General features: G+C 32.0%; 1 protein-coding gene and 1 long non-coding RNA gene across 4 annotated transcripts in view; one reads left to right on the top strand and one right to left on the bottom strand.

Moving 5' to 3' along the window:
- The window catches only part of LOC140439944 (uncharacterized), a 45286-nt gene extending 22908 nt beyond the window's left edge, over positions 1-22378 (bottom strand). For 2 of the 3 annotated variants that reach the window (XM_072530135.1, XM_072530133.1), the window contains exon 1: positions 22005-22378. In XM_072530135.1, the coding sequence (XP_072386236.1) occupies positions 22005-22242 (238 nt within the window). In that variant the 5' untranslated portion in view covers positions 22243-22378. Of the gene's footprint in view, positions 1-2651; positions 4641-22004 lie in introns of those variants that run through there. The other variant, XM_072530134.1, reaches the window with a different exon arrangement.
- Positions 22379-24166: 1788 nt separating this feature from the next.
- Positions 24167-26803, top strand: LOC140438384 (uncharacterized). Its single transcript, XR_011950518.1, has 3 exons — positions 24167-24202; positions 24290-24422; positions 25103-26803. It is a non-coding gene; the product is annotated as an uncharacterized lncRNA (long non-coding RNA).
- Positions 26804-27931: the final 1128 nt, after the last annotated feature.

Here is a 27931-nt window from a genome sequence, read left to right as displayed (position 1 = left end):
TTGTAAAAAATTTTTCATGTTCATGAGTGTTTTCCTAGCTTGTTCGATTCTTGATAAAATTTCTTTTTTTTGGGTTACACTGGCTGTTGATATTTGCTCCCAAATATTTTATGGAAGTTACCTGTTATATTATTTGTCCCTTGGCGTACAAATGTACAAATGTATGTTGGTATCTTTGAAAATACTAGAATTTTAGTTTTGGAAACATTTAGATGTGAACAGAACATTTCTGTTCGACACCGCTGTTTTTGCAGACAGTCTAGAAGCATTGCAACTCTTAGTAAATAGATTACATCAAGTCAGCATCAAATATGGACAACAAATGAACGTTAAGAAAACCATGTTCATGATTATTTCTAAGCAACATACAGTAGGAAGGCTAGATATCGAGGGAAAACAGGTAGAAAGAGTGAATAACTACAAATATCTGGGAACCTGGGTAAATGAAAACAATGACCAAGGTAGCGAAATAAGGACATGCATTGAAATTGCAAGACAAGCATTTATAAAAATGAAAACAATGTCGAAACAAACAAAGATCAGTAAATGCCCTTTAAAATTAGCAATACATGTTTCTGGTTAAGAAATAAATAAAAAAATATAATACTTCTACCATTATCTGCTGAATTTTTTGCGTAACGTGTGACATCTTCTGGCCGAACTTTGCATTTCCTCTATATGGTGACCTTTGCGAGCATGTGGCAGCTGTTGCTCTAGATTAGTTAGTCTAGAGAAATCTACCAGTTGACAAACCAACTCTTCCTTGAAAAATGTGATAGACATGGTACTGTTGGTTATTTTTTGGTAAATTATATACGCGTTGACAATAGCTGACCCTAGAAGGAACTCAATTGCTATTTTACGATACCATCCGACTGATTTTCGTAATGCTGTAGAGTAAGACTTTAGTTGGTCGGATATATCTATAAATCCTTTGCTCTTATTGTAGTCGACAATAGAAACTGGCTTTTCACCTAATCCTCCCCTTTGGTGGACGTCTACCATTTCAGCAGTATGCTTTGTACTTAGCATAAGCACTTCGCATTTGTCCTTCCACTTAGTTACTACTACACCTGTGTTACTCTCCATCCCAATAATCTACCCTTTCTTTAATTTTGCACCTGTCACTTCTTTCGGATTAATTTCTCTGTTTTGGCTCAAAGTTCCCACCCAATTTGTATTTTTGTTTAGCAACCTATGTGCTAATGTAACGCTAGTATAAAAATTATCTGTGTATATAGTCCAACATCTAATAAGATATTAACTAAACGAAACACAGCACTATCCGGAACTGACATATTTTCAGTTTTATCATTACCACAATAAATTTGTAGATCATAAGTATAACCAGGTACAGCAGTGTTTGTATATTTTCACCCCGATTTTATGTCTCTTAGTACTTGATATACTGTCTAAATGACAGCCTGTCCCTAAACGGAACTACAGTTTCATCAATGCAGAGTTCTTCTCCCGGCACTACAACTGTTTGAAAATTAGATACCAACTTTTCCAATAGGGATGATAGTTTATACAGTCGAAGTTCTTTGTCACTATTTTCATTGTTACTAAAGTGTAAATTGACAAGTACTAATTCAAAACGATTACGCGATATAAGACACTTTATTTTGCTTTCGTATAATGGATTTTTTGACTAATACGAACACAACTTTGGCAATGTTTGCAATCCCATCCAGACAAGAATGTACAAAAATGTCTTTATTTCTCCTCTATTTGTATCTACCCAATTACGAATTCTATCTTTTGGACCGTGACCACCTATATTCAACTTCTGATGAGCGTATCGATTAGTTTCTTGCACAATCCACTTAATAATATCGTCATTAACAAATAGTTGAAAATAGCCAAGGGGAGTTTTATCATACATCTCAAAAAACTCAGCTTTGTTACCTGAGTCTTGAACACTGAATGTAATATTTTCAAGTTCTGACTATCTACATTCTTCCATATTAAAGGTGAGTTTTCATCAATCGCAATGTCCTCGTCTTCTGAAGAACTTTCATCATCTGGCAATGGTATCGTCTACTGTTCTTGAATTTTGTGATGTTAAAGGTAAATTTTGTAAATTACTTTGCATTTTTGGTCTTTTGCTTTCCGGAATACCTTGATTTGACGAATAACTACTTATTTCGTCATCACTATCTAATTCAAAATTTTCATCCCGAACACTGTCATCACTGTCTTCATCTGAAATAAACTCTTCCACTAGCTTTTGCAAACGCTTCTGCTCGTTTTCATACGACATTGGAACTGATAAGACACACTACAACCTCGCCTACCGACAATTAACTAATAAGTAACACGTAATGCATTCGTCTAAAGACTGTAACGTATAAAATAAACAAGTTACGACAGGTTTATTCTTGTCTTATACGAGAAGCAAGTGTGCATCACATGGTTCTAAGAATCCAAAAGATATTTGTGGCTACAAGATAAACACGTGCTCCTCACTTATAATAATTCTAAAAAGCAATAAAAATGTAAGATTTTGTACTCAAACTAAAGCATATTATCTATTAAAAATTCATAGACTAATACTTTAAATGTGTTTAATATTTTGGCCTACATAACTTTTTTTTACTATGCAGTGTGGCGTTTAAGGTGTTAAGGGTTCTAACATAACGACAAAAGAGTAAAACACAGGCAGTAGGAATGGAAATATCTGAGTCGAGTTCTTGGAGTTACGAAAAGATCTAGACTACGGAACACTCAAATAAAAGAAGATTTTCAACTAGAGTCAATATTTGGAAAGAAGACAATTCAGTTGGTGGGGTCACCTTCAGGGAATCGAGAACAAAAAACCGGTGAAAGAAACTTGGCAGGTAAAAACGCAAAAAAGAAAGAAGAAAGATAGACAGGACAAACATGGGATAGAACACTAAGAGACATTATCGAAAAAAGGGGAACCACATGGACAGAAGCAAGGACGCTGGCCAGAAATAAGAAGGAATGGGTCAATTTGTACAAAATGTAAATATACAGTAGAATATAATTAAGTTTAAAAATAAGATTAAGTTTGATTTTAATATTGAGTTGTATCTGTATTATAATGTATTTTTGCCCTATACCTAAACTTATACCACTATGTGGCGATATTTCAAAGCGCTTGTAGTAATACACTACTTTAAACAAATTTTAAACTTGTATAGTTTTTCTCCAGTATACACTATCAAATGTTCTTTCAAATTAGTTTCATTGCTAAACTGTTTAAAACAAAATTCACACTTGTACGGTTTTTCTTCAGTATGCACTGTCAAATGTGTTTTCAAATACCTGCTTCACTAAACGGTGTAAAATCAAATTTCATACTTGTGAAGTATTTCTCCAGTAAGTGTTCTCAAATGTCTTTTCAAAACACTGTAGTAATAAACTTTTCTAAATAAAATCCACACTAGTAGTAGGTTTTTTTCTAGTGTGTATTCCCAAATGTACTTTCAAATTACTTGTTCGAGAGAACTGCTTTAAACAAATTTCACACTTGTACGGTTTTTCTTTAGTATGCAGTCTCAAATGTGTTTTCAATCTATCAACTTCACTAAACTGTTTAAAACAAATTTCACACTTGTGAGGATTTTCTTCACTATGTGTTCTCAAATGTTTTTTCAAAGCACTTCTAGTAATATACTGCTTTAAACAAATTTCACACTTGTAGGGTTTTTCTAGAGTGTGCACTCTCAAATGTCTTTTCAAATAACTTTTACTAATAAACTGCTTTAAACAAGTTTCACACTTGTACAGTTTTTCTCCAGTGTGCACTCTCAAATGTGCTTTAAAATTACTTGCATTTCTAAACTGTTTAAAACAAATTTCACACTTGTACGGTTTTTCTCCAGTATGGACTCTCAAATGTACTTTCAATATAGTTTCATTGCTAAACTGTTTAAAACAGATTTCACACTTGTTCGGTTTTTCTCCAGTATGCACTCTCGAATGTCTTTTCAAACCACCTGTTTCACTAAACTGTTTAAAACAAATGTCACACTTGTGAAGTTTTTCTCCAGTATGTGTTCTCAAATGTCTTTTCAAACCACTTGTAGTGAAAAACTGCTTTAAACAAGTTTCACACTTGTATGGTTTTTCTCCAGTGTGTATTCCCAAATGTAGTTTCAAATGACTTGTTCGAGAGAATTGCTTAAAACAAATTTCACATTTGTATGGTTTTTCCCCAGTATGCAGTTTCAAATGTGTTTTCAATCTATCCACTTCACTAAACTGTTTAAAGCAAATTTCACACTTGTGAGGTTTTTCTCCAGTATGTGTTCTCAAATGTTTTTTCAAGGCACTTGTAGTAATACACTGTTTTAAACAAATTTCACACTTGTAGGGTTTTTCTGCAGTGTGCACTGTAAAATGTATTTTCAAATAACTTGCATTGCTAAACTGTTTAAAACAAATTTCACACTTGTACAGTTTTTCTCCAGTGTGTGTTCTCAAATGTGTTTTCAAATCTCTTGTACTAATAAATTGCTTTAAACAAATTTCACACTTGTAAGGCCTTTGTCCAGACCCAACTTTCATATTTTTATTTAATATTTTTCCTTTAGCATATTGACCCGTACACTTTCCTTGAGACGAATGTAACATTTCCATAATTTTTATTTTGTTTTCCTGCTGGGGACAACCTAAAATACAAACCAACTATAAACATTTTACTAGAAAAGACAAAATTACTGCAGAAATAATGGAATATATAAATAAACTAAATTGTAGCCCAAATTGATGTTTCTAAGTTTACTCCTCCGTTCCATCTTATGCCTTATAGCTTATTGACAGTTGGTAATACTCAATGTCTACTACTGTTTTTCTGGTTTGTTAAAAAGCTATCAGGTCATTAATTAGACATAACACTTTGTCTGACTTTTTGGTAACTGAATGATACTGAAGAAATTATTATTGAGTTAAATTACTCACTTCATCTATTGTAAACTATTTTTTGTGTAAAATTGCATTTTGAATAAACTTTCTTCAATTATTTAAGTAATTCTTCATTATGTCACTTAATTATCATTTAGCAGTGGAAAAATAAGTGTGTCTGTGATATCTCATTCAATCCATGTTTGCATGTCATTGCTCATCACACAATTCCATAATTATAAATTTATTCATTTCAGAGATACACCTTGTTGCCAGACTTTTTTTTCAACTATGCAATTTTTTTGAAATGCAGCATGTTTTTAAATTTATTTTTTTTATTATTCAAGTAAAATATGACTAACTAATTTATTAAAAGCAAAACGGAAAAGATCTGCAGCGTAGTCGGATCCAAAGGGGGGGGGGGCGATGGGACCCCTTTTAAACCAAGTGACTTAATTTTTATAAAATTAGCTCAAGTTGTAGTAGAAACTTTAAAAAAAGCAACTTTAGATGTTAAGTATTGCGTAGGCTTGACTACAGATGGCTGATCTATAATGATTTCGGAAACTGTTGGCAGTAATTATCTTGCAATTGAAACGATATAAGAAGTAATTTTTTTCTAAAGCTTCGTCAAAACCAATGCAGTTCTTAAAAATATGATGGTACATCAGCTTAATGGATTAAGCGAGACGAGATGGGTTGAACGTCACAACCGAATTCTTAAATTTCGAGAATCTCGCCAAAAATTCACGAATGTCTTGACGCTATACATTCATGAAGTCGTCTTCTAGATCATAATCATTCTTTTAATGACGAATTTCAAATTGTTCACATTCAAAATAAAGGCCTTAAGCTATCTTTGTTAGAATCTATGGAAATTAACAAATTAAAAAACACAGACATAATTCTGAATGACCAACTTGAGACAAACAGTTCTCCCCTCCTCAACCCATTTCGTTAAAGACTATGAAGTATAAACGTATAAGAAGTATAATACCAAAAATTGATCACTTGAGAAAGGCACTATGCCGAAACAGCTGTAGTAATAAGATTTTATAATAAATTTTGTGGAAGTTTTGAGTGTTTTATTGTTACATAAAATGAATTTCCATCAAGTAACGGTCGAATCCATCAATTATTTAAAAAAATGTTTTTAAGTTTATATGATGAACTTTGTGAAATTGCGGATGAACTCGGTAGGTATGGAAATAAAAGTTCCTCGACTATTGCAAAACCAGCGAAATCGGGCAAATTATCCATGTGAAAATCCTCAAGACTATTTTATTTATTTATATATATATATATATATATATATATATATATATATATATATATATAAATATATATACATTCCGATAATTGATAACGTTATCGAAGATTTAAAATCTCGCTTTCCTGAAGCTCATTAGAAAAATCTGACAAAGAGTCAATAACAAATGGTACTCATATTCTTGCTGATAAATATTGTGTTTTTCAATGAAAATTCAACTTCTGTATATAAAACTCTAAGAGCAGAATTGGAATTGTAGGAAGCAAATTGGCAAGGAGAACAATACGATGTTTCTTATGATAGTGTAAACTATTATAGGTTTGTGACATTGATATATATCCTACAATTCATATTTCGTTGAAAATGTTGGCGATAATACTATAATGTGCTGAAAGAACATTCTCTACTTTGTGGAGAATTAAAACTTGGCTACGGTCAACTATAACTGAAGAGAAACCGGTTGGTTTGGCATTGATGAATATTCTTTAGAATATTCATATTGATCACCATAAGGCATCGATTGTTACGCGCATACAAGAAGAACACATCGGTTAAATTTTGTATTGTAATTCTTCTTACGTGCTTACCAATTAAATGGTATGACTCTTTTCGTATTATCAAGGACTAGATGACTTACGTTCGTATTCATAGTTCGCCTCCAGCGCGTCGCTGGCTGTTCACCACCATATCTATGTTTCATAGTCGACCTACAGCCTGGTTGACGCAAGCGTAAAGATTCTTTTTCCGAACAGTCGCTGGCATGTCGCTGGATACGCGCCAGTCCGCCAGTCGCTTTCACAGTGATCTCACACTCGAATGACGCATGTCCTGTTTAGAGATTTTCGAAGGTTCGCCAGAGAAGGTATATGCATGCTCTGGCGATTCGCCCGTCAATTTGAAATACGTTTGCGATGGACGATTTACATCAATATTATGTAGTTAACCGAGAAATAAATGAACAAAACGATATATTACAAGTACCCAGAAGATATATAAGGGAGATACAAAATCCATTACACTTTTATAATGATAATGAATTTAGAAAAAGGTATAGATTTCGAAAACAAACAGTTATTGAAATAATGTTGCCAGTAATATATGATGAAATGGTGAAAATTAATCGACGTGGATTACCGTTTCCACCCATTTTATGTCTTTTAGTTGCTTTGAGATTTTATGCTACTGGAAATTTTCAGGTAGGATAAATTAAAGAATATATTTTCAGAACATGATATATGTATATAATTTTTAATATAAAATATATATATATATATATATATATATATATATATATATATATATATATATATATATATATATTGATTTATAGTATCAGCAATCGGTCAGGAAATAAAACTCTATTTGTTCAGTCTCAATATTTCGTCACGATTTTGTGACTTCTTCAGGAGAAAACTGTAAATTTATTAGAATATTTAATTATTATATGTAAACACAGTAAATATTTTAATACTTACAACTATAAGAATAAAAATTTAAATTTTTTTAGCATATCTAAATAAATGACATATTTGTTTGATTTTATTTAGGAGTTATGGTAACCGCAATATTTTATAGAGTGAATTCCCATTGTACATTGTTTTAGTGAGTAGGTTAAAATAAACAATTACTATGACACTATTATCCATATTATAAAGTGGAAAGATGGAATTAATAGTACAGAATTGAGAAAGAATCAGGAACATAATAATAATCAGTTACCATAACTCCTAAATAAAATCAAACAAATATGTCATTTATTTAGATATGCTAAAAAAATTTAAATTTTTATTCTTATAGTTGTAAGTATTAAAATATTTACTGTGTTTACATATAATAATTAATTATTCTAATAAATTTACAGTTTTCTCCTGAAGAAGTCACAAAATCGTGACGAAATATTGAGACTGAACAAATAGAGTTTTATTTCCTGACCGATTGCTGATACTATAAATCAATATTTAAAACAGTACGGTCGAAAAATAATTTGAAAATATATATATATATATATATATATATATATATATATATATATATATATATATATATATATATATATATACAGTATACTCCCTTTATAACGAACACGGTTATTACGAGGTTTCGCTTATAACGAGGTACATTAGATGTCCCGTGAAATTTCTATTGAACTATAACCCTTTATAGCGAGGTAAATTTGCTTATAACGAGAAAAAATAAGATTGAAAAACGTGTTTTTTACGTTTTGGCCCGGTCGTAGCTATAAATAAATATCCTTTTTAACTGCGGGCCGCCCGCAATAAACTTCTTACAATTTATGATTCTTAGTCGGAAATGTAAAATTTATGATTCACAAGTGTCATTGTATTGGGTTGACCATTCACACGTGTTTTAAAGGTTGTCAGAAACTTTATCCAAGGACAAAACGCAAATGAAGAAGCATAAAACTGATTCACATCTTTAGAAAATATGATAGATAGAATACTGGACAATTTAAAGCAGTCAAAAATGACAAAATAACTTTATACGCTTTATACATATTTACAGAATACAGATTTTTTGTTTTAACGTATATCATTGACAGTAAAAGTAAACAACTCTTTTTTGTTTTAATGCATTTCATTGACAATAAAAGTAAACAACTTTGTTTTAAAAACGCCATTCAAACAATATTTATTAGCATCTTATATTGCTCCGAATGGCTTCACTATAGAAAGTTAATGTTTTAGAAAACTACATATTCATATGTATGCACAGTATTATTGTTGTTGGATATAACGAGATCCGCTTATAACGAGGTAATTAGTCTGTCATTTCAGTTTTCGTTATAGAGGGAGTCTACTGTATATATATATATATATATATATATATATATATATATATATATATACATACATACATATATATAATGGTAGATCGTAGTATAGTTAATTTTAATTTAATTTTTAGATTGTAACTGGAGATCTTAGAGGATTTTCACAACCCACGGTTTCGAGATGCATTTTTAAAATTTCCCGCCTACTTGCTCAGCTATTACCACATATATAAAATTTCCTGAAGGTCTCGAAAACCAGAGAAAGAACCAAAGGCTGTTTTACGATATTGCCAATTTTCCCAAAGTAACAGGGTGTATAGACTGTACCCACATACCAATAAAAAGTCCTGGAGGGAATATGGCCGTGGTATATAGAAACAGGAAAAGATATTTTTCAATAAACGTCCAAGTAGTGGGTGGACCCAATTTAGAAATTTTCGATGTTGTAACTCGTTGGCCTGGAAGAGAACATGATTCGATGATCTTCAATAATAGTTCAGTGAAACACCGTTTCGAGAATGGCAGGATTTCTTCTTGGAGATAGTGGCTATGCTTGTTTACCGTATTTAATGACGCCTCTTTTAAATCCTGGAATTGAACAAGAAGTAAGGTATAACAGATCTCATATTAGAACGAGAAATACCATTGAGAGATTGTTTGGATTGTGGAAGAAAAGATTTTGTTGTTTGAGTCGGGATTTAAATAATAAATTGGAAAAAGTTCCAGAAATAATTGTGGCATGTGCAGTTCTTCACAATATTGGAATCAAAGTGAATGATGTAAATGATGAACAAGATAATGTGGAAGAAGAACTAGATGATAATGAACCTCACATACCGAATCAAGCTCAAAATATTGGACATATTGTACGAAGAAGACTTATTGAACAACATTTTAATTGATTTCAATTTTATTTTGTTTGGCGCTCTTTCACTTAGCTGTGTTGAAGTAATTAATAAATATCTACAATTCTCCCTTTTTAAAATTCCAAATTTTCCTGCTCAATACTACTCAAAATTCCATACAAACCTATCACTTTTCCCATTATAATATCAATAAATAAAAAACAAATCAAGAAAAATAAATGTATGTACGAGTAATTATAACATATGAATGTGTATAAAATAGAAAATCAAATTAGAAATTGTTAGTGGGACATCAGCTAACAATTAAAAGGTCTTTAGAAAATAAAATTTTTATTTAAACTAATATACTGAATGCAATCTATCTGTTGGTTGAATGGTATTTGCGAAAACAATATCCTATCCATAGTCCTGGGCATTAAAGGCATTTGTCCTGACACCGTAAACAAATTTTTAGGTCTTTATATTGATCTTCTTCTTCTTACGATGCCTATCCGTTCCGGATGTTGGCGATCAACATGACTATCCTAACTTTGCTTGCTGCTATTCTGAATAGTCCGGTTGTCGATGTATTAAACCACTTTCTCAGGTTTTAAAGCCAAGATATTCTTCTTCTCCCTGGTCCTCTCTTTCCAAATACCTTGCCCTGAAGAATGAGTTGCAACAAGCCGTATCTCTGTTCATTCCTCACAACATGGCCAAGATATTCTAGTTTGCGCTCTTTGATGGTGTTAATAATCTCGCATTCCTTGCCTATTCTACGTAGGACCTCAACATTAGTCACACGATCCACCCATGAAATTCTTAAAATACGTCTGTAACACCACATCTCGAATGCCTCGAGTTTTCTTAATGAAGCTTCGGAAAGTGTCCAGGTCTCTACTCCGTATAATAACGTAGAAAATACATAGCATTTAATGAGAGAGATTTTGGTAGCAAGTGGTAAATCGTGACTTCTGAAAAGAGACTTCATCATTATGAACGCCGATCTCGCTTTTCCTATGCGTTGTTTTATTTCACTGGAGTGATCCCATTGGCTGTTAATGTTGGTACCAAGGTATGTGTAGCTGTCCACTCTGTCAATTGGATGTTGGTTAACCAAAAGCTGTGTATTTAATATTTCGCGCTTACTGACAACTATGTACTTTGTTTTCTTCGTATTAAGATCAAGTCCGTGTTCTCTACTTATATTTGATATACGCGACATTATTGTTTGCAAACCGTCCAGACTATCTGCAAAAACTACTGCGTCGTCGGCATATCTAATGTTGTTTAGACGTATTCCGTTGACTAATACGCCTTCTTGTAGTTCACCTAGCACTTGCTCGAAGATATATTCAGAGTATATATTAAATAACACCGGGGACAGAATGCATCCTTGCCTCACTCCTCTATCTATGGAGACTGCCTCTGTCAATTGGTCATCCACTTTAATATTGGCTGTTTGGTTGTAATATAAATTATAGATGATTCTTAAGTCCCTATCATCTAACCCCACTTCTTTCAAGATGTTTATAAGTTTATCATGCTTTACTCTATTAAATGCCTTTTTGTAGTCGATAAAACAAGTATACACATCACAGTTAACATCCCTGCATCTTTGCATAAGCACTTGGACAGCGAATAGAGCCTCTCGGGTGCCTAAGGAATCTCGGAATCCAAACTGCGTCCATGATACTTGTTCTTCGCATTTTTGATATATTCTGCCGTGTATCACTTTCAAGAACGTTTTAAGTAAGTGGCTCATTAAGCTAATTGTTCTGTAGTCTTCGCATGTCTTGGCATTTACTTTTTTTGGTATGGTCACGAAGGTCGACTTTAACCAGCTTTGGGGTATTTTTCCAGTTACGTATATGTTGTTGAATACAGTTGTTATCCATTTTATTCCCTGTTCATCCATAAGTTTTAGGAATTCTGCACAAAACTCGTCAGGCCCTACCGCTTTACCATCTTTAGTTCTTTTAATAGCTGACGTGACTTCTTCAATGGTAATCGGGGGTCCTGTTTGGCACTCAGTGTCTTCAATGGTATTCTGCCTTTCATCTGCAAAAGTTACTTCCACATAATTCTTCCAAGTATCTAGTTTTTCTTCCACAGTTAACAGTGGTTTGCCTTGGTTATCCGCCAAACACCCAACTCTTCTAGGTTTGTATAAGCCTGCGGCTTCTTTAACTTTTTTGTGCATATTAAATGAATCGTGTTTATGATGCAATTGCTGTATTTCCGCACACTGTTTTCTTAGATGTGTATCCTTAGCTATTCTAATAGCTTTTTTGATCTTTTTATCGATTCTTTTGTATAATGACATGTCTTGATCTTTGAACTTTCGCCTCTCTTCCATCATATCTAGAATCTCATTTGACATGCACGATTTCTTCTTTATTTTTGGTGGTGTGAGAAATTTCTCTCGTATGTCTTTTAAAACTGTATGTAACTTTTCTAGCTCCTGGTCCATTACATCCGATTGAATAACGGTATTCAAATTGTTCTGTATATACCGCTTTACACTATGTTCTGTGTGTTGATCTTTTAATAGCTTTATGTCGAATTTTGGATTGACCTACGTCTAACCTTCTTTAGCCTGGGCCTAATTTTGCCAATCAGTGGGTTATGGTCTGATTTGATATCAGCTCCTGGGTATGTCTTGACTGATGTTATGCTGTTCCGGAATCTTTTATTATATTGATAAAATCAACATAAATTTAAGTAACACACTGTATATTAAGCAAAAAGATATCATCGTGTTGCTTTGCTGTCAACATTGCTGCACGCCACTTAGATTTCAAGATTGCAAAAAGTGTTTATGTGGCCGTGATTGAATCGAATTTGACATACTGTATTGACTTTTGGGGTAGCTATTCTCTTCCTCATTTCAGCAGACTTTTTAGCTACCAAAGAGAGCACACAGATATTTATGCAAGGTCAAATTTGGTAAATCATACAGAACTTTGTTTCGGAAACATGGTATATTGATACTTCCTTGAAATAGCGTGCTTAATTTTAAAAAAAAACATAAACAGGATTCTTTTTGTAACACTCGTCTAAATTTGTTATTCCACTTCCAATTCACTCTTCTACATTAATTACAAAATCATTTAGTTACACTGGAAAGAAAATGTTTAAACCCCTACCACTCGATATAAGATCCTCAAGCAATATCTTTGTATTCCGTACCAAGATGTTTGTGTTATAAGTGTTACTGTAATATCGAGGAATTTTTTTGAGGACAGTTGAGCTAATTGATAGCTTTGTTATTATGGAAATTTTATAATTAGTATTTTAATGTATCTTGTACTTTGTTTGAACTGTGTCATGTTGTGTTTTATAAATGTAATTTATTTTAGAGACAATAAATTTCTTTTTCTCTCTCTCTCTCTCTCTCTCTCTCTATATATATATATATATATATATATATATATATATATATATATATATATATATATATATATATATATATATATATATATATATATATATATGTCTCTCTCTCTCTCTTAAATCAGAAAATTAAGTGTACGGAATGCAAGAAATACTGAAGAAGAAATGCTTTGTTGTGATAGCTGTGAGCGACCTGTTCACAAAGATACTTATTGTTCTGGTCTTGGTTTATCAGAGATGTGTTATGGAGTTAGAGAAGAATCGTGTTCTGCAATTTTTGTGCCATTTTTGTGTAAATTTGGCATGAAACTTGTTAGAAATTTGTTCAAATTAATAGGACCGCGTTATGCATAACTCTACTAAGCGCCAAATTCAAGTTTATTGAAATAATACTGCCATCTATCACGTAATGACGTTACCTATTTGGGAAAAAATCATCAAAGCTTGGAAATCTGTATTTTGAAAAATATTTTACTTTTAGCTAAACGCCAAATCGACTAAGTGGTAAACATTTGACAATATCCGACTAAGCGACTTAGCATAATAAGACTATGCAACATAATATTGGCGCTTGATCGCCTTATGCAAAAACGGAAATCGGCGCCATTTTGACAGCATTGTTTACGTTTTGTTATTTTTTTAATTAAGTTTAGTTTGTTGAGCAATAATTAAGAAGGGTCGCGTTATTTTTATCATAAAAGTTGTATTTAAAAGTATGTAAATATGTTGCAGAGGACTGCTCTAATTTTAAAGCGTGCTCGAGAAATAACAAAATGTTATCAGACATTATTTTTGAGGTATAAATTAACAACTTAATTTTTACAGTAGTTTTGTTTATCTTTATTTATAGGAAGAAGGCATTCGTCAAGAAACAAGTTCGCTTAAGACTTATACCAATGAACAGTTACAGGAAGTTGATTTTAACTCAGCAACAAATATTCTTCTTCTTAAGGTGCCATGCATTTCTGCGTAGGCGTCCACCGTACATCGTCTTGTCAGGTGAGATGTTAAATATTCTGGATTAAATAATTCTGTTTTTAGCAGCATTGCGAAGCATTTCATAGCTGTGGATTCCTGTCCATTGTCGAATATTGCGCAGCCATGACATTTTTTTACGTCCGAGACCTCTCCTACCCTCTATTTTCCCTTCGAGTATCAGTTGCTGAAAAGTGTATCGTTCTCCTCGTATAATGTGCCCCAAGTATGCAGTCTTCTTACTTTTTACATAATTAAAAAGTTCCCTATCCTGTAAGCCCGCTCTTCTGAGTACTTCCTCATTTCTGACCCTGTCCGTCCATGATATTCTGAGCATTCGACGCAGGCACCACATTTCGAACACTTCAAGTTTGTTAATGGAACTGGCCTTTAACGTCCATGCTTCCATTCCGTACAGGAGAACAGGCCACACGTAACACTTAAGCATCTTGTATCGGAGGTTGAAGTCCAATTTGCGATCAGTCAGAAACTTACGAAGCCTCAAAAAAGCATTTCTGGCTTGTTCAACTCTGCTCTTTATTTCATTCTCGGGGTCCCAACCCTCATTCAGCAAACATCCCAAGTATTTGAATTGCCTGACTTGTTCGATTTCTTCTCCAGAGACATATATCTTTGCGTTGGGGTAATCATTTCTACTTATAATCATTGATTTTGTCTTCTTGATATTTATTTTCAAACCCCGAGCTTCACTTGCAAGAGTTAGATCATTCAAAAGGCATTGAAGATCTTCGATGTTATCTGCCACTATGGCTGTATCATCGGCATACCTGATGTTATTAATAAATATGCCGTTAACTTTAATACCCTTATTAGAGTCTTCCACTGCTTCTGCGAAGGCTTTTTCTACGTATAAATTGAACAGCATTGGAGACAGTATACAACCTTGCCTTACTCCTTTTTTAATGGAGAAATCTTCTGTTTCGTTGGAATTTTGAAGACGTACTGTTGCTGTCTGATTCCAATACAGATTGGCAATGATTCTTATATCCTTTGCATCCAATCCCAACTCTTGTAGGTATTTTATCATCAATTCATGTTTTACATTATCGAATGCTTTCTCGTAATCGATGAAACAGATAAAAACATCCTTTCTTTGATCTAAACAATTCTGTATCAATGTTTGCATACTAAAGATCGCTTCTCTCGTGCCAAGTCCATTTTTGAAACCAAACTGACTCCATCCACTGACCTCTTCACATTTCTTAAACAATCTAGTGTGAAGTATTCTCAGGAAAAGTTTCAAAAAGTGACTCATTAGGCTTATTAGTCGGTGGTCCTTGCAGAAGTTCGCACGTGGTGTTTTTGGTAGGGCGATAAATGTGGATCGAAGCCAATCTTTTGGAATCTGGCCCGTATCGTAGATGTCGTTAAAGAGCTTGACAATAATGTCTAGGTTTTCTTCATTAAGTAACTTGATTGTTTCTGCGTACATATCATCTGGTCCTGGGGTTTTTTTACTTTTTAATAGTTTGATAGCGTGTACAATTTCAGCTTTCAAAATACTTGGGCCATACAAATGGTCTCCCAGTTGTGGTGGTTTTTGTGTTCTGTCATCATTGAACAAATTGGCTGTGTACATTTTCCAAGTATTAAGTATATCGCTAGGGTCCGTTATTAATTCATTTTGGTCATTATGTATACCAGTGACTTGTTTTTTCTTGAAGACACCAGCAATTTCCTTAATTTTCTTGTGAAGATTGAAGCTGTCGCCGAGTTTATATAGGCTTTCAGCCTCGGCGCAAAGTGTAGTCATCCAGATCTCCTTCGCCGCTATAATTTCTTTACGAATTTGACTGTGTATATTTCGGTACCCTACTTCGTCCTGCCTGATCTTACACTGCCTGCGTTGTTCCATCATCTCTAATATTTCTTCTGTCATCCACTCATTCTTGGTAGTTGATTTACTCTCGAGTAGAAAAGTGTTGTTCAACTCATCAAATGATTCTTTTATGGTGGTCCATGACTTTTCAACATCATTCTCAGTTGCCATATTAGAGAACCTATTGTTTATTTCCTCTGTGTACGCTTCATTTGTTTCATTGTTTTTGAGTTTTCTAATGTTTACTAATGCCTTCTGGTGTTTTCTTTTAGCTGTAGCGAGCCTCAGTTTGATATTTGCTACTAAGGGATTGTGGTCGGATCCTATGTCTGCTCCAGGTAATGCAGATACCTTAGTAATAGCATTCCTGTACCTTCTATTAATTGTCACATAATCTATTTGGTTCCTTATAATGCCCTGATGTCCGTCTAAAGGCGACTTCCATGTGTAAAGCCTCCTGGGTGGTAACTTATACCAAGTATTCGTTATGACTAGATCTTTGTCTTGACAGTACTGTATCAATCTGTCCCCTCTGTCGTTTCTCTGACCAAGACCATATTTTCCAACTACGTGATCTACAGCTCCTTCCCCAACTTTTGCGTTGAAGTCTCCTAATACGATGTTAATTTCGTGATTCTTAGTCACCTTTAAGGCTTCGTCTAGCTGTTGATAAAATCGCTCTAGTTCTTCTTCTGGCTTGTCTGCTGTAGGGGCGTAGACTTGTATAATATTTATGTTAACTTTTCCATGCAACTGAATAAGTATGACTCTTTCGGAGATCGGGACAAAGTTCTTCACGGAGGCGCGCAAATTTTCGCTTATCAGAACTCCCACCCCATGTCTGTGGTGAGGGTCTGTGCTATCACTGCATGAGTAGTAAAGGGTTTTACCAGTAGTATTGATCATGCCTGTGCCTTCCCATCGCAATTCGCTTATGCCGAGAATATCGATGTTAATTCTGTTCATTTCCTGAATTAGATTTTGTAGTTTGCCTGCTGTAAATAAGCTTCTAACATTCCACGTAGCAATTTTGATTGTCTTATCAAGTTGAAACCGGGAGATTCTTCGCACCCCTTGGCCATTTAAGGCCTGCCCGGGACTAGGGGCCGTTTGTTTTGTTTCTTCCAACATGACAAGAAAAAATCTACGGACGTCTTCAAAATCTATTCGTCAAGAAACAAGTTCGCTTAAGACTTATACCAATGAACAGTTACAGGAAGTTGATTTTAACTCAGCAACAAATATTAGTGAGGTATATTATTACAAGTTTTAATTTTTAAATAAGTTTTGTTAATTTTTACTTATTGTTATTTATAGGAAGAAAGTACTCATATGCAGCTGTTTCCCCAAAGATTTACAGCGATTTACAACCGGTTCGGGAAGTGGAATTTAATCTAAATTTACCAGACATGATTTTTGAGATATAAAAAAACTCAAATAAACAGCAGATTTCTAAATTTTCATTTACTTTATTTGTAGGAAGGAAATAATTCGGATATATATTCAAACATGGAAAATCAAATAGGTGACATAAGAGTAATGTATGATAATCCAAATCAAGAAGAAGACAGACAGTCGGGTCAGCAAGAATATCGTCAAGATTTAAATTTTGTCAACAGAGATATTAATGAAGATAACAATATAATATAGATGGAGCAATCTGATAAAGAAGAAAATGATGAGGAAAATAATGGCGTAAAATCTAAAGAAAAAAATATCAGAGGCGTCCAAAGAAAGGGAGAAAAAGAAAGTTCCCTAGTCAGAATAGAGAAATCCGTAAAAAACCATGCATTCAAAATAAATCATACTTTACACAAAAAGGGGAAATAAAAGTAAAAAAGAGTTTCGTCAGTATTTATGAAAATGCGATTTTCTATCGAAAGTTGGCATCGAAAATTCTAAAAAAGAATATGACAAATTTTATGAAGTAAGTTCTCAAAAAGAAAACAAAATTCTACTAAAACATGCACTCCAGGGTGTACAATATTAATGGCCACGTAGTTTGCAAAACATTTTTGTTGCAAAGCCTAAGAATTTCTAGTGCAAGAGTAGATAATGCGTTAAAATAAAAAAAGGATAGAAGGAGTTAAAGACTTTAGAGGAAAAGCAGGCGGAAAAAATAAAATATCAGAAGAACGATTGGAAGAAATATTAGAACATATTGAACAATTTCCAAAATATAAGTCTCATTATGCAAAGGGAAAAACAAGTTTCATGTACTTACGACCAGATACTACATTGTCTGAAAAAAAGACACTTGTCTTTGACAAGTGTCTCAACCATTGTGACAATTAGAAATTCTAATAAACAACAGCGCCACAGAAGAACAAGTTAAATTTAAAATTGAGAAGGATAACCACATCGATTCCACTGAAGAAGCAAGACAAGCTATAAACGCAGACAGAAAGTGTGCAAAATTTGACGAACAACTTGAAGTATTGTGTTTTGATATGGAAAAAACACTGCCTCTTCCCCTTATATCTACAACTGTACTTTTTTACAAACGCCAACTTTGGCTTTATATCTGATATACATACAGCTAAACATAATAAAGGCCATTGTTATATGTGGTTAGAAGGCGAAGCCGGGCGAGGGGCTCAAGCTGTTGGCTCTTGTTTATTTAAACTTGTGTTGGAAGCTAGAGATATGGAGGCATGTAAACATTTAATTTTGTGGTCGGACAGCTGCGGGGAACAGAACCGAAACATTAAAATAGTTTTGATGTTAAATGCCATGTTTGATGTACATCTGTTACTGGAAAGAATTATTTTAAGTTTCCTTACATCTGGACATAGCTTTTTGCCAAATGATACAGATTTTTGTAACATTGAATGCGCCTTAAAATTACAACAAAGAATGTATTCACTGGTAGACTACATGAATGTAATGAGTTCGTGCCGAAAAAAAATCTTCTAATCCTTCACAAAATGAAGAAGGAACACTTTTTCGGTACTTGTAATTTGGAAAAAAAAAGTCAATAGGAAATTAGATGTCTTTAATAATACAATTAATTGGCTTACATTCAAAGCGATTGAACTCAGAAAAGAATGCCGCGAAAAAATTTTTGTTAAATATTCTTTCTGTGAAGAAGTCCATGAGATAAGTCTAAAAAAGAAACATGGAAGACCATAATCAGAACTTTATCAAGATTTTAAAGAATCACTTGTATGGCTATGGCCAGATGGGAAGCCAATACCAGATAAAAAATTTGATGATCTAAAATTTTTGCTTAGCCTTATTCTAAAAGATACCAAAGAGTTTTACAAAAAATTGACTGGTGCTCCAAATACGGAAGATGATATAGATGGTTTGAATGGACCTATTGATTTTAATCTTGAACATGATGAACTTTAGTAATAAAGTTAATAACTATCTTAGGAAACAACACTGTTGTTATGTTTAGTTTTACAATGTAGTTTTGTCATAAAACAATAAAAATACTCTATAAACCACATATGTTTTAATTTACATAAACCTGCTAAGCGACAGTTTTGGTTAGTAAAAGACTTATGCAAATTATTAAAATGTTAATAATGAAAAAAGCAATACGCTACCAAACGCCATTTTTGTCTATATCAGCTTTAAATTATAATACAACAAAATTCGCTTTACCGTTTTTAAGAATATATTTAAAAATGAAATTTTCAAAATATTACATAGGTAGATTTTTCAGAAAGCCATAAACTTAAATTCATTTTTCTCAAAAAAAAAAGGTGGCGCTTGGTCGAGTTATATGTAAAGCGGTCCAATTGAAAAACTGCAGAACGAGGTTAATGATATGAAATTACACAATTCTGAAAACCAAGATAAAATCTTTAGTTTGAAAGATAAAAGAGAATGAATAACTTAATTATTCATAATCTAGGGGAACCTGTGAATAAAAAAATGCAGCTTCAGATGATTTAACTAATGTGACATCAATTTTCAAGGAGATTACTCACAAGGATATTAAAGTTGCCAAAGCTGTTAGATTTGGTAAGCAAAATAAAAATGGTGCTCATCCCCTAAATATTGTATTAACAATTTTTTGTGTAATGAATATATTAAAAAATAAGATTCAGGTTGCTAAAGCAAAAAAAGATATTTATAAATTCTGATCTCACTCCCCAGTAACTCGAACATCCCAACAACTCAATAAAATTAAAGAGAACCCAGGAAAACACAAAGAACAAGCTGAGAAAAATATATTTATAAGATATGTTAAAGGTATACCTGATATCTGCAAAAAAGATAACTCTGCACAAAAAAACTAGAAGTAATGAAACATATAAGCTCACCTCCTTTATTAATTTATTACCTATCAAAATGTTGGTGAGTTGGGAACTAAACTAAGATCTCTGGAAATTGCCATAGTTCAATGTAATTATTGAATAATCATTATGGTGGAAACTTGGTTAACTTGTGGTTATAGCAATGCGGAATTAGGACTTACTGGTTAATGTGTTTAGAAATGACAGCAATCCTGTTTCCACCGAAAAAATTAGGGGGTGGAGATGTGTTAATTGCTGTTAAAAATGACATCAATGCGCAGACAGTTATAATTAACAATAATTGAAAATTAACAATAAGCGCATAGTTTTTTGTGGAGTTTATATCCCTCCACTGTCCAACCTAAATGTGTACATATTGAATAGGAGTTCAGTTTAATATGTTATGGAGAAGTTTGAAAACTTGCTACTGTGTGGTGATTATAATTTACCAAATGCTTCAATGGTTTAAATGTTGAATGCCCTGATGACTCTCCTGCTGTGTACTTGACCAATTCTTTTGGTTATTTTAACATGTTTCAAATTTATTTACCTAATAGTTGTAATGTATTTCTAGGTTTAGTATTTGCAAATTTAAACAATGTTGATGTAGTTATTCCATTTGATTGTGTATTTGATAATAGTATACACCATTTGGCTATAGTTGAAGAATTGGCTTGTTTTGAAAAGCATTATAAACTGAACCACAAGGAATTTTATTATGATTTTAAAAATGCAAATTATATAGGATTAAATCATTAGTTTGCTAGTATTAATTGGGAATTACTTTTATCACACATATATGATGTTAATTACAATTTGGCAGTATTTTGTGATACCTATTATATGTACAGGTTTTAACTTATTTTTTCCGCTCAAAAACTTTAAAACTAGTTCATTTTCAGTTTGGTTTAATAGTAGATTAAGGCAATTAATATATTTAAAAAAGAAAATAAATAAACAGTATATATTATTTGGTAGAAAGGATGATTACTTAAGATTTCCTCATTTAAGAAAGGAATGTCTCCTCTCAATTTTGTAGTAACTATTTGAATAATATTGAGAATTAAATTCTATCTAATCCTCGACATTTTAATATATTATATATACTAAAGACATAGTTAATATATTTGATAATTTTTTCTCAACTATATATTCTAATTCTAAAACTAATCTGACCATAATTTTTAACTATCAGCCGAGTGTTAATATGAATAATTATAATATTAAGCTCTTGTCATGTAATTGATAGTGTTTCATCACTGAGTGCTGATATCTTTATGATTTTTGGAAAACTAGTTATTTAACACTAATTTTCAAGGCCAGTAATAAAAATTATATTAAAAATTATAGGGCTGTCTGTAACCAATCAGTATTACCCAAACTATTTGAGTGTCTTGTAAATCATTTGTTAACATGGGATTGTAAAGATTTGATTGATGTTCAACAACTTGGCTTTTCTTAAGGTAAGTCTACATGCACGAACTTAATATGGTATACTAATTTTATTGCTAATTGTTTACAACCACAGAAATGTAAAGCAAGCATGATGATGAAAAATATATGAGGAATCATTTTGTGATATTTTGTAAAGTTGTTCTTAGGTATATCATTTATAGCATATTCCACCTATATAAGTCATTAACCATTTAAAATCTACTGTACTTATATTATATTATGTACTTTCTACCTTTTAAGTTAATAATAAACTTCCTCAACATACAATTAATATGTTATATTATTGTATTAAACAGTGTTATTTACTTACTTTCATCATTTGTTGTTTGCTTTTCTTCAAATAGTATAGGTTTATATTCATCTTGTTCTACTTCAGTCTTTTCAGTGAATTCATTATTTAAGTCTAAATGATCAAATGCTTGGTATGCAGGTTCTGTCTTGGGTTCTTCCTTAATTTCAATTTTGAAGGCATCCAAAGGACCAACACATCTGTCATTATCAATTTCTATTTTACAAGTTTTCTCACTAGCTTCTTGTTTTACCTCCATATTATTAAATTTGATTTTATGTAATAATTGTAGTTTTATGTTGACATCCAAAAAGCAAAACCACTATAAATATATTTTAAGTTGAAACCATTTGCAACATTTTTGTCAATCAATACACATAAAGTTGTTCGGTCGGTGTCAGCACGGCACAGACCACTAATATAATAACTAGACGTTTCACGTAGGTAGCTCAAGGTCAAACTAAACTAAATGTCATTTGTAGTACCGATACAAATCTTCAGATGTCGCTTTACTTTGGCTTTACCTTTACTCTGCAGTTTAGGTTTAGAACACAACTAAAAATTATAATTGTCAATCGCTAATTGTCAGTCATAGATAAAGAATATATATTACTGAATAGATAGGAAACTGTGTAGGTTATTTCTGGACAATGCGCCATCTGGCGGCCTTAGGAAAGCAACATTTTTTAAAAAATCTTCTCGTAATTCTTCAAATATAAAGATTAATATTGAGGGTTTGATTACAAAAATAAAACAAACGTTGGTTCTTTTTCTACTTTATTTTCTTTTTTACGTTTTTATATAAACATTAATTACATATATTTAAATGTAGTTGGTTAAACAGTGGCTATTCTATAGTTTCTATAAATTACAACACAGAAACAGAGAAGGAATAGCATCACATTTCAAGGTGGACTTATATCTCAATCCAACATAGCGGGCTTCTGGTCCAAAATGAATTGTGCAAGTCTTCTCTGCCAATTTTGTTAATCCAAATATCATAAAGCTAAAAAATAAATAGTTTTTTTTTTAATATTTTCTGTGAAATAATGTTACATAGTATATTTCTAGAGGTGCTTTACAAAAGGACAAATAAACAAAAGTTTTGTAGAAAAAGTTCTTAAAACATTGAAGAATTGCCACATTTTTAATGGCGATAATTTTAATTCCTAAAAAACTTTTACCTAATTCTATATCGGCAACAATTCTAATACACATCATAACGTGAAAGAAAGAAGTTTGGGACAACATCGGACATTTAAAGGCAATTATTAAAAAATAAATAAAATCTTATATCAGCATTTTCTACTTACCGCCCTATCTTTTGGAAAAATATGCATTTGAGCATCCTTATTGTAATTATTACAACCATTAACGCAACAGTTAAAAACCGTAATTATTTAAATATGATGGCAAAAAAGCAAACAATTATTTAATCGCAAATAATACAACTCGAAACACTGTGTCGAAACCACAATAAAAATGGCGTACTTGTTTTGTTGGTTGCGGTATTGCGCAGTCACTGTCTTATGCTACGCCCTCTGGTGTCCTTAGGAAATACAAATTTCAGAGGACTGTCACTCCCATAAGAGATACCCGGGCATGTTGTCAGTAATTGATTAGCGTCTATATAGTCAGATTTTGATTTGAATTTGATGGTTATTATTGCAAAGAAATTAAACTAAACTTGGTTTAATATCTCTGGGTTATTGTTAGCATTAACCTCAAATGAGTTTGTAAATTACAAACCACCTACCTCAGTGATCTGTGGCGGTTTAAATGTTCATGGCGGTGTTCAAACAGTATTTCGCAGATTAATAATAATTAGTTAAATATGGTTTTTCACAATAAATGTTGTATCCTACAATGTACCAATTCGTCATCAATTAGACATGCCTTTCCAAACCCTGATAAAGACACTATACGATTTAGGAAGTGGCTTAGTGTTATAAAAAAGCCTAATTTAGATATGATGAATTCCAGTACAGTTTTTAAAACAAAACGAATCTGCCACAGACACTTTGAAGATAAGTTTGTTTCTTCAATGGTGCCATAAATTGTATAAAAATGCAATTCCTAGCTTACATTTGTATGGTGAGTCCAATAAATATTTGATATTAGAGAACAAATAACTGATTGATGATTGATTTTAGATTCTTCTTCTAATTTACATCCTAGAAGTATTTCAATGTTGAATGTGGAAGCAAATTTAACCGAAAGTAAGTAACCCTAATATGTAATTAATAAAAATTATTTTACTTGAAGTGAATCATGGCATAAATTATTATATTAACTTTTTGTTTTAGTTGAGAGTCCTTCAACAAGTACAGATGCACAATCTACACACATGTTTCAATCATTTGAGATACCCCATTAATGATGCACAGTTACCAAACGAAGAAATTTTAATACAAACTGATGAGAGTAAAGATTTAAAAGGTAATTGTAGTTAAAATTTTATATTTTGTATTGTCATCAGCAGATTTGTAAATATTCTCTAATATGATTAACTATAAAATTAACAGTTTGCTTAACATTCTGATAGTGATACTAGAGTTTTTAAGTTTAGTTGCCTCAGTGTCATAGACCAGCTGGAGCTAAAAACTAGAAATAGGAGCTTGCCTGTGTTTATAATCTCCCATTGCTAAAATCTAACAAAGATATATGAAGGTACTGAAACATTCTAGTACTTACAATAAATTATTTAATACTCACATCAAAAAACAGTCTACCAAGTCTCTCACTCAGTAATGCTGTAGTGGCATTACTGAGTGAGAGACTTGGTAGACTGTTTTTTGATGTGAGTATTAAACAATTTATTGTAAGTACTAGAATGTTTCAGTACCTTCATATATCTTTGTTAGATTTTAGCAATGGGAGATTATAAACACAGGCAAGCTCCTATTTCTAGTTTTTAGCTCCAGCTAAAAAAAATCTAACAAAGATATATGAAGGTACTGAAACATTCTAGTACTTACAATAAATTGTTTAATACTCACATCAAAAAACAGTCTACCAAGTCTCTCACTCAGTAATGCCACTACACGAAGGTTAATATAATGAATCGATTTTGCCTTGTAAGGATTGAATAAAGAAATTAACATCACATTTATTTTTAGGTGTTGCCCTTAAGAATATCACACCACTGAAAATATTGCAGCAGTGTAATATATCAAGAGGTACAATGACCCCTAAAAAGAAAAAATTATATGGAGCATTAAAACAATTACACCAGAAATACTCTTTGGAAAGAAATATCTGTTCCATAGTATCCTATTTATGTCCATAATTGGTCATCTTAATACCAGTCATTAATTTGTATTCATGCTTGTATAGTGTGTATTATGTGCTCTTTTAGTTTGAGTTATATTTATATTTAATGATTTGTAAAAAATCACAAAGTCAGATCGGGTTTTTATGTAATAAATGTACCAAATGAGGTCTATCAAGCACTACACAATAATCTTTATACTGCCACTGTTTTCTGTGACTATTCCAAAGCTTTTGATTGTGAAAATCACAACATTTTTATAAAAAAAAACAAAATTTCTATGGAATTCGAGGTGTTTCTTTGAATTGGTCCCAATCTTACTTAGGGAATAGGAAATAACTAGTTATAGCAAATGATACAGACTCTAGTCACAAAAGCATTGTATGTGGAGCACCACAAGGTTCAGTATTAGGTCCTCTACTTTTCCTTATCTTTATAAATCACATCACCAACTTAAAACCGATGGAAACATTTTTCTTTTTACTGATGATACCAGTATTACCTGGAGAAACTCTAATATTGCAATTCTTCATGCAACTATAACTTCTGATCTATTTAAAATAAAAACCTAGTCAGACTCTAATTTACTCTCTTTTAAATTGGATAAGACAGTAGCATTATCCTATAAAGCTCTTTAATCCTTGCTTCTTAATAATAGCCCGATCAGTATCATTGATTCTGTAAAATTTCTTGGTATTTTTATAGTCAGCAACCTTAAATGGTCCCTTCATATCGATTTGTTAAGTAAGAAACTAGCCTCAGCCTGCTATGCAATAAGATCTGTTTTGAAGAAAATTAATTTAGCATCTTGCAAAATAACATATTTTTCTTTGTTCGAGTCTCATCTTCGATATGGTCTTCTTTTTTGGGGTTCTAGAACAGCTGCCCAATCTGACAGTTGTTTTTAAATTACAAACAAAAAAAGAGCAATACGCTATCTTTTTGTTCTCGGTAGAATAACATATTGCAGAAGATACTTAAAAAATCACGGGATTTTAAGTCTTCCTTCTTTATATATTTTAGAAACTGTTTGCTTAATTCGTAAATGCCTACATGTTTTTTCAGCAAGACCTAATCATGACTACTCCACCAGAAATTCAACCTTTAATGCGTATTTACTGATCCTGTCCACTGCAGTAGTAAAGAAATCTATATTATATTCAGTAAAAAGATTATACAATCATCTCCCTTTGCAACTTAAATCTGCAACTTCTTTCCTTAAGTTCCGTAAAAGAACAAAAACCTATCTATCTGAAAGACCATATTATTCAGTAAACGAGTTTCTGAACGAATAGCTTTATGTACAAGTAACTAAAGTATTTGTATAAATATATATTTGAGTATCACATGCAGAAACTTAAACGTATTAGTTCGTAAGGATTTATTATGCAATTTGCAATTTATTTAAATTTTGCAATACATTCTGTATTTTATTATCTTTTATTTTGTGATATTGACGATTTATGTAATTTCAGTAAATTTTAAATTGTTATTTTTCTGACTTTTTGTAAGCTTTGTCCATAAAATTGTACAATTTTCAGTGGTAATAAAGCATATTTCTATTCTATTCTAAATTTATATAAAAAGTTGTTTTACATGTATTAAATAAATAAATAAATTATATTTTGTCTTATTTTTTCGTAAACGGTATTGTGTATATTTGAATTTAAAAATAATTTGCACATTTTAAAATTTCAAACACATTTTTTTTTCAAATATACCAAATTATATTTAAATATTTTAAGCTTTATTTAAATTTTCCCACCAAAATTAAATTTTGAATTTCCCGCGTAATTTATCGCTTGAATTAGTTCCGATACAAATCTCTTGGAGCGCTGAATTTCATATGGTTTGTGTATCCAACTAAAGTATTGTCACAGTATTGTCGTGAAGCATCTAGAGGTTAGGTGATCTGTGGGTGTCAGCAGAGGGCAGAGATATTGGACAGGACATCACACACAAGGTATGATATTGCGCATGACATTTGACAGCTGGCCCAGGAGTGTGACGTAGTTAAGATCGCCTGAACCACCTCGAACCCATTATTACAGCTTAACGAACACATTAATTTTGAAATTATGGTTAAAAAGTGATCTAATTTTTTTTAAATGTTTTGTTTTGGTTATAATTGAATAAAAAATATATTTTCAGTAGCGTAAAACCTTCACTTCTCTTAGAGATTCAGGCAAAATTTTTTTTTGTTTTCATACATATAGTAATAATATAAGTACTCTTTTTGTATGCAAATCCCTTGAAATTTAAAAATTTTCTGCAGAGGAAATACTGTGAATAGGTAAATAGTAGTAGATTTGCTTATTCTGATTCACTGTCACTCACTTCCAAGCAGTTTTACTGAAATAAAAACAAAATAGAGTACAATAGAGAAAAATCTGTTTTACAATTCAATATGGTTTTTTAGATGAGTTATAATGAAATTTAGTAAAATAAAAAATATACACATTACTATAACCTACCGATTATTGTATGCAAAATTTACTTATCAAACAATATAATAATATGAAAATAAGACACAAATTAGTTCAAACGCAAAACACAATAAATATCGACTTCAGACGACTTTACACCGGCAAGACAGAAAGCTTGTATAAAAACAAAAGTTCAACAATAATATCGGTTATCAATGGTGACTATTGCAAATTGCAAGTTATGAGATAAT

Source organism: Diabrotica undecimpunctata, chromosome 4, assembly GCF_040954645.1.
Source record: "Diabrotica undecimpunctata isolate CICGRU chromosome 4, icDiaUnde3, whole genome shotgun sequence".
Lineage (NCBI taxonomy): Eukaryota > Metazoa > Arthropoda > Insecta > Coleoptera > Chrysomelidae > Diabrotica > Diabrotica undecimpunctata.
The sequence above is the reverse complement of the archived record's forward strand: the minus strand, read 5'-3'. Positions and strand labels throughout refer to the sequence as shown.